Genomic DNA, 8,454 nt, shown 5'->3' with positions numbered 1-8,454 from the left:
TGGCAATTTTCAACCATTACATCATTCTGCAAGGGATCTAATTTATCTGACATCAAGATCTGAAATTCAATGCTAGATTTCACAAATCACATTCTTCAAATAATCAACACATTTGATGTTGATCACTTGCACATTTTGTGATGATACACATAGGTAATAACGTCAAAAATGTGTAGGTCTATGCATTGGTTAAAATAAACCAACTTATAAGAATAACAAAATCATGTAAATTCAATCAAAGAATCCAATGGCATAATAAATACTTATCATTCAAAGACCTCACATTGAGAGAGTACAGTGGCATTCCAATTGGTTACACAATAAAAGGGAAGAGGTTTAAAACAAGACAATTTGCCATTAGCCAACACTTTCTTTCATTATCATCAACATCATCGTCATCAGACAGTTCTTTGTCATTTTTCATGTTACTTGTTGAGGGACATTACAATTCTTTGCCACGGTTTTAATAGGAGAACCATTCTAAATTGGACTGTTTGGACACGTTTCTGTGATTTGAAGAACCCAATGAGAAACAATTGCATATAACATGACATCAAAAGCACAGAACGTGAAATCACTCTGGACCACTAAAATAAGCATGTTAATATACCAATAATAAGGTGCCAATTTAACAAATCATTTGTGCATGATTAGCAAGACAATGTTGAATTAGTGATTTTTTTTCCTCTAACATACAAAGGCCAACAGTGGAAAACTCAATATAAAAACACACAACTCACTGAAGTTCATTATCTATGTACTGTACTGGATGCATTACTGATCAAGTATACCAGCTGTCTGCCATTACGGTATCATTATGTACAACTACGTTTCTTTCAGTATCAGAAATATACTCCAAAACAGTCGATGCTTCTCCTCACATACAGACCTTGGGTGAGTGACAGTGCATGTGGCATCACTTGCCATTATACGTACTTTTTTTTTTTCTTTATCTTTTTTTAAATACACCATTTACAACAGTACCTGAACTACTAGCTAACACACAGACAGCCCCCTGGCACACCGTACGGAAACAAACATACAGCTAAAGTGGGAGTGACGACAGTGAGCGGTAGGTGGGTATGGATGGAGCTACTAGACCACAATAGAAATGATATTTGCCCGTTTATTAAGACTGGACTGCCAAATGATGTCAGCTACTGAAAACAATGACAGCACAGATGGTCATGGACACTGAAAAAAAACAACTTGCATAGTCCTAGAAAATAAACAAAGTCTCACTCCGTGATGCCACGCATGGTAGAGTGCCTCTGGATAAACCCATCTGATATAAGGAGACAGTACTGGACACGGAAGTATCGAGCAGTTACTGTTGTTCTTTAGATTTATAATTGTAAAAACGACAAACTCTTTGGTTCATCTGTGACAAAACCAGAAGACACTGCTACTCTGAGGGACTGGGGTTGTATAGGACTGGGGTCGCCATAATAGTTCAAGAGGATATACAGTAGATATATATATTTTTAATCAATGCACTGTATATAAAGTATCGTATCAACCTTCTGTGACGTGGTGTTAAAGCAAAGACTTCCTGATAACCTGTACATCCCACACCATAGCCTATGTCAGTTAGAACGATGTCAGTTCTGTTCTGATTCATGTTCATTTCAATGTAGTGAAGGGCTTATGTCAGGGTCCCCACGGCTTAATACCATCAAGGTTACCACACAGAACTCGCTCTTTCTCAACCATACCAATACTATCCATAGCAAGACTAACTAAGGCCCCCTTTACACTTAATAGCACGCACACATCATAGTTTAAAGATGCCCAATAGAGGTGGCACTACTTAGTTGTGTGTCCTGTGGCACAGTTAATAATAAAAAGGCATTTTTGTTATAATTTCCAGTGGTGGCAGGAGTTGGGTATGGATTGTGCTAAGGTATCAAACTAATAGAAAGAAAGAAGGGGAAAAAAAAGAAGAAAAACAAGAAAGAAAATTGATGTAGTTGATTGCGTCCTCCCATTTACACCTCCACTGTAAACGTTTCAAGTGTGTTCCTGTGTTCTACTGGTCCCATTCTCAGTGCAGTCCATGTACACTGTATGTTTCAGACAGAGCTCTGCGGGTTGACGACTTATGCCTCCTCTCTTTGGCAGTAGTAGTGGTTTCTGGGAATTTTAGTACTATGCAGCTGTGCAATACTGTCTGTTGTCCTTTGTGGATAGTTCTTCCTCCAGTTAACTTATGCTGAGCTGAGCGAAGCCCATCAGTTTGACGTCATCAGGAATTTCAGACTCGTCTATGCCAGATGCCTGGGTAGGAATCAAGACAAGATGACTCAGTGTTTCTCCTTGCGGGTTGTTAAACAGGGCATAAACATGTTGACATGGCTGGATTGAATTCAATAGAGGAAAGTGGTGTTGGTGGTAATTGGTAACAGACAGCTCTCGATTTAGAATAGAGGACCAAATGGAATAGAGTTGAAATGAGACGGCGAGAACCATAGTGCCAAAATATGAGCACTCGTATGATTCATTTATAGCATACTAGAGACATGTAGTCTCGACACTTACCAGTTTGAAAGTGACATTTTTGTTGTTTTGAGGATCGTCGACAATCTTCTGCAGATTGGCAGCCACTGGTGAGAAGACAGAGATGGAATATGGGTTTAGGGAGACGGATGAGCAACAGAGCGGAACATAACAGGGTTTTTCCTGGTTCAAAATAAGGCTTAGGAGTGGAAGGAGTGGAGGTGAAGCGCGGGGAACATTTTTTGTGAACCCACAAACCCGATGCTTGTTCTTTTTTTTTTAAATTATTTGTTTTCTGATTTTATCCCTTTTTTTCACCCAATTTAGTATCCAATTGCACCCAACCTAGTATCCAATTATCCCCTGCATATTGCGTAGGATCCGCCGCACGACCCCGTGGCCGGCAACCCCAGAGGAGATAGCCAGGCAGACTAGCTGTCTGGCTCCTCGAGCCCGACACCGTTATTCCGGCACCCCGGGGGCGGTGTTGCGCGACGGATCCTTGTCCGGAAATAGTCCTATACCCCCCTTGGGAGCTGCCGCTCAATATGCCGCTCCCTGTGGGCCCCGGCCATATCCGGGTCTGGCGAGACCGGCCGATGCTTGTTCTTTTAATCGTTGTGCTGACATTATTGAGATGTATTCGAAAATTAAATGCGTGACAAAACATACAAAATTGGAAAGTTTTAAATATTTATTTACGGATATGTTTTAGAACAACTAAAACGCCCGCTATGTCAGGGAGGTGGAGCGTGAGCGTGTGCGATAGCACCCGAAAGATGGTGAACTACAGATATAGAAACTTATATATAAACATTATAATATATAAGATAATAGGATTACAGCATAACATTGTTATAAGGCTGTGAATTATGTTTGTTGCAGTGGAGGAAATAAAGCTCCTGTTTGTGAACGTCACCACAGCGACTTTGGTCAGTCAGTCTCGCTAGCATCCTTCATCAGCACAGCGTTCCGGAATGCTCAGAGTCGTTACCAGCTACGAGCCTGGCTAAATGAGTAAAGTAACCAGTACACTCTCAACTACGGTTCGGGGCCATTAAGCTGGAAAGGTAACATTACCTAATGTCTCTTCCACAGGTATTGTGTACAACGTAACGAGTCTAGCAACCGTTTTTGTCCATGTTATTTGTTGTGAGATTTCTCCTAGAAGGCGGCTTAAGTGGGGCGAAAAAGCCTTAGGTAAGACAACAACTCCACATCTCCCTGGGCTATAGGCTACAGTTTAACAATGAGTCAGTGTAGCGCCTCATTAGCGCACATTAAAAACAGTTCAAGAAAGGTGTAGTTAGGTTAGGTGTAGAAAGGTACTTACCAACCACCAAGTCTTTCCCATCAACCAGCCCAGCTGACACCAACTCCTGAGATACCCCGTCAGCAGAGTCTGTGGGGGGGAGAGAGAGAGAGAGAGAGAGAGAGAAAGGGAGGGAATGACGGCTCAGATGACATGCAGATTTGACCACATTACAGTATTACAGTATTCACTGCTGACTTGCATGAAAAAGCAACACAAGACTGCAAGACACGCAGTCAGCTCCACCTTGGCTCCAGTTCAAATCAACAAGAGCTAATAAAACCATACCTCTGCCTGGCATGAACTCAAATCGGATGTCGTTCAGCTCTTTCTTCAAATTCCTGAGAGAGGAAAAGATGGGAGTTGTTGTTAGAGGAGAGGTTAGGAGATTAATTAACCGTGAATTAGTCAGGTAGGTCATTGAGGACAATGACATGGTTGACTACTTCATCAGGAGGTAAACAGTTGACAAAAGCAGGTAAAAACAGTTGAAAAATGAAGTCAAAAGTCAAAACTGTGTATGTACCTCAACCTCAGTACCAGGCTGATGGGAATCTTGGTGGCATTGGAAGCAGCTGGATCCTGTGGTGACACGGAGGAACAAGTTACAGTACAACATCCACAGTGTGTGTGTGTGTGTGTGTGTGTGTCACAAGTTACAGTACAACATCCACAGTGTGTGTGTGTGTGTGTGTGTCACAAGTTACAATATAACATCCACAGTGTGTGTGTGTGTGTGTGTGTGTGTCACAAGTTACAATATAACATCCACAGTGTGTGTGTGTGTGTGTGTCACAAGTTACAGTACAACATCCACAGTGTGTGTGTGTGTGTCACAAGTTACAATATAACATCCACAGTGTGTGTGTGTGTGTGTGTGTATGTATGTATGGCACAAGTTACAGTACAGCACCCACAGTGTGTGTGTGTGTGTGTGTGTGTGTGAGTGTGTGTGTGTGTGTGTGTGTATGTCTCAAGTTACAGTACAGCACCCACAGTGTGTGTGTGTGTGTGTGTGTGTACCTGTGCGGAGGAGCCGTGTGAGGGGCTGGCTGCCTGGCCGGGGGTCTGTGCCGTCTGTCCTGCCTCTGGGAGAGGGTTCTCCTGGGCTGGGCCAGACGGCTGCAGGAGGGCGGAGGCTGCGTCCGTGGCTGGGAAGATCTACGGGACGGACAGAAAGTACACGACGCATGTCCCTGGGAGCTTACTCTCTCCTAAGTTCAAGTCATTCCATGCATTCATTGCACTGACTGTATTTTTCATGTTTCCGTAAAGTACAGCCGATTTTCAGGCAAATCTCAAAAAGGCATGTTTATCCATTTTTGCATTTCATAAATCATGTCTTATGTCCACTTGATCGGGGAATGTAATGATTATTACGACTCACCTCTAAATTTTGAGACCCGTCCCTCACTCTGGGTGACTGTAGAATGGACATGATACAGAGATTGTCAGAATTAAGCAGAACATGCAATTCCCTTTTTCCCCCACAGGGTGGAGCAGTCCAGAGTGGGTTTGATCGACAGCAGGGAGGAAAGGACAGTAATTACATACATCCAAAGACAGCACAGGAGAAAGAAGACAACTGTAGAAAGAAGGTGAGCTTTGTTTTTGGGTTGTTGTTTTTTTTTTGGGGGGGGATCATTGTCGGGTAGCAGCAAGCAGTTGGCGAACATTTACCCACTCTCTCTCAGGACGAGTAGCCTTTGTCTGCAGAGCCGGAGAACCAGTTTGGGACCACGAGGTCTAGGACCCTAGAACCCTAACCCTAAGGTCCTAGACTTGCGGTCCTAGATTTGCGGTCGTAAACCTGCGTGTCCCGAAACTGCTGTTGGCTGGTGCTCCGGCTCTGCAGACACACACAGTGCTGGGGACGTGGCCGAGCCTCACCCGTAGTGCTGCCACGGCGGCCCTCCCCTCCTCGCTCTCCTCGTCCAGCTCGTCGTCGCTCCACTCCCACTCGCCGTCCTCCGTCTTATGGAGCCGTCCGCTGGAGCCAGGGACACGACGCACCTACACACACACACACGCGCACGCGCACACACACACACACACACACGCGAAGAATATGAACACATAAGCACACGCATTCAATCACGACACAACATTGTAACCAGTTTCAACCCGCCTGTATTCCACTGTGTGCTGCAGAGTGTCCTACCTTTTTCGATCGGTCTCCTATCGTCGGCCCCTTCTGAAGAAGCTTCTCCTCCAAGTATTCACGGGTCTGCATGGAGCGAGACAGACAATCACTTTTTTGGAAATTCTTCAAAATGCTAAACGCATAATTAGGCCGTACCGCGAACGGTCCTCTCGGTTAACAACACACCGGACGCCCACTGTACCTTTGCTTTCGTGAAGAATTTGTGCTTTAAAAGCTCAGCAGCTGTTGGCCTGAGGGACAGAAGGAGACAACATTATTGACTGATCTACTAAGACTCACGTAAGCGCACCGGGTCTGGGGAAAAGTCACCGTTATCAAGGCTAACTTGTAATTCATCTCACGGTATGAAACTACCCATCATTGGGTGGGAAGTGTGTAGTCACCGTTTCTCTGGGTCCTTCTGTAAACACAAGGAGAGCATCTTCCGGAAGGACTTGCCGTACTTCTTCACCATCTCCTTGTCGGCGATCCCCGTCTCCAGAACGGGGGGGTCGTTCTGCAAGGTCAGCATCAGGACCTAGGGAACCCACACGACGGGGGTCATCGTTAGACAACGTCAGAAAGGATTAGGACCATGCAAACGACCATGTTTCATCATAGTCCATATAGGACTATACAGTCCTATGTAGATATATTCAATTCAAACAAATATCAGATCATAACCCAAATAAATAACAGATCAGACCAAACAAATATCTGCCATACAGCTACTGGCCGGCTTAGAATTAGGTTAGGAGCTAATTCAAATGCTCTGGGTGCGTTAGAATCGGCCGAAAGTCGGTTCTATCTACACATGCTTGCCTTCATGGGTGGGTACTTGTGATACGGCGCGGCGCCCGTGGCCAGCTCTATGGCTGTGATTCCAAAACTCCAGATGTCTGCTTTGAAGTCATAACCCCGGACCTGAGGGAAGGGCAACAACATGTGAGACAAAGCCTCTGTTGTGTCAGAAGGGGGAACTGGTGGGTAAAACTCAGCCTCTGTAGTTCCCCTTCCAAAACAGAGCTTTTGATATCTGAACCTCTGATAGCAGATCAAGTTTCAAAGTTTCTAGTCATGGTGGGTACAGTACAATTCTTACTCGCAAGCTCTCCCCTTTCGGGAAAAACAAACAAACACAGAATCCACGTAATAGTCACAGAATATGTATTAAGCAGTGCCGGTTGTTGTTAACAGGCACATCAAAGAAAGAGGATTCTGGGAGCCACCCACCTGCTCCATCACTTCGGGGGCCATCCAGCATGGCGTCCCCACAAACGTCTTCCGCACCTTGTTCCTAGTCATGTCCCCTCCCGCCGCTAGGAAGGCACTCACTCCGAAGTCTGGGGGAGACAATGGGTGGGAGACAATGAGCGGGAGACAATAGGTAGGAGACAAGGGGGGAGAGAAGAGTGAGAGAGCATATATGAAAGGACTAATAGAGGAGTCTATTAAGAGAGAGAGCTGGGAAGGGGAGGGGTTAAGAGCTTGGGTCACAATACCTGCAATTTGCACGGAACCATCGTCCCCAAGGAGAATATTTCCTGCCTTCAGATCCCTGTAAATGACAAACGCCCCCCATAAAATGATCAGATGAATAACTTATGAAATACTTAACGTATCTAAAAATGAAGTTGAATTACGGACTGACCAATTGGCTGAATGAACAAAATAATAGATACACAAATGAACAAACCAAACTAGCCTCTAACAATAACAAAGCAAAATGGAGTAAAAAACTAAACAAAAAAAAAACATTTCCTTTTCCCGTCAATCTATGGTAAAGCTATGCTTCTAATCAGCGTGATCTCTTCCTGCCACGGCTCTGTTTGCATACATGACAGACCGTGATGACCCGGGGAGGAAAGTGGTTTATCTCGACGGCAGAAAGACACACAGCTCCACACGCTCGATCTGCTCTCTAAACGCCCTTCACCTTCCTCTCAGAGAGCCCTAACCATGTTAGACCACAGCATCTGATCTCCATCAGCAGCAACTCCACTGGCCTTTGATGTTCTACCCAATCTACTACTGATCTATTGGGCCAGTCATTTCCCTTGTGCCCCTGCAATCCTGCTGAAGTCAATCCGGGCAAAAATAGATTCCATTTCCTCTCACGTCCACACATCCATCATAGTACAAAGGCATACCCTACTGTATCTCTGCAACACAGAAAAACTAATACACTGAATACAAAGTCAAAATCACTACAGATTTTTCAAATATTTTTTGGGGAAACCCAAACAAAACTTCAATGAGGAGCCATAAAAGAGACTAACCTAGACAACAGCCATGTGCCATGTGTAGCCTAGCCAAACACTAGCCAAGATATTAGACTAGTTCATTTTGAAACAGTTGAGCTGGTCACACTCCAGTGGCCCCAGGATAGAGAGAGGTCATTATCCTTTGTTCCCCATTTCACTAGTATGACAGGTCACTGTGTTCCTCGGGAGGAACTGTTACGTAAAACAAACCTCTTCAATAATGCATCTCTCTCTGTATG

At 44.6% G+C, this 8,454-nt stretch overlaps 1 protein-coding gene across 2 annotated transcripts in view; it reads right to left on the bottom strand.

The window, feature by feature from the left end:
- The window catches only part of oxsr1a (oxidative stress responsive kinase 1a), an 11,928-nt gene continuing 3,474 nt past the window's right edge, over nt 1-8,454 (bottom strand). The window contains exons 5-18 of one of the 2 annotated variants that reach the window (XM_080546693.1): nt 7,454-7,509; nt 7,185-7,294; nt 6,774-6,875; nt 6,356-6,489; nt 6,154-6,202; nt 5,970-6,035; nt 5,699-5,821; nt 5,196-5,231; nt 4,832-4,969; nt 4,335-4,390; nt 4,097-4,149; nt 3,830-3,898; nt 2,539-2,603; nt 1-2,277 (exon numbers count right to left, since the gene is read on the bottom strand). In XM_080546693.1, coding sequence (XP_080402819.1) covers nt 2,203-2,277; nt 2,539-2,603; nt 3,830-3,898; nt 4,097-4,149; nt 4,335-4,390; nt 4,832-4,969; nt 5,196-5,231; nt 5,699-5,821; nt 5,970-6,035; nt 6,154-6,202; nt 6,356-6,489; nt 6,774-6,875; nt 7,185-7,294; nt 7,454-7,509 — 1,132 coding nt within the window. In that variant the 3' untranslated portion in view covers nt 1-2,202. The remainder of the gene's footprint in view (nt 2,278-2,538; nt 2,604-3,829; nt 3,899-4,096; nt 4,150-4,334; nt 4,391-4,831; nt 4,970-5,195; nt 5,232-5,698; nt 5,822-5,969; nt 6,036-6,153; nt 6,203-6,355; nt 6,490-6,773; nt 6,876-7,184; nt 7,295-7,453; nt 7,510-8,454) is intronic. The other variant, XM_080546694.1, reaches the window with a different exon arrangement.

The sequence above is a fragment of the Nansenia antarctica genome (assembly GCF_963989245.1).
Source record: "Nansenia antarctica genome assembly, chromosome: 16".
Taxonomy (NCBI): Eukaryota; Metazoa; Chordata; class Actinopteri; order Argentiniformes; family Microstomatidae; genus Nansenia; species Nansenia antarctica.
This window is presented reverse-complemented; position numbering and strand designations above follow the sequence as displayed.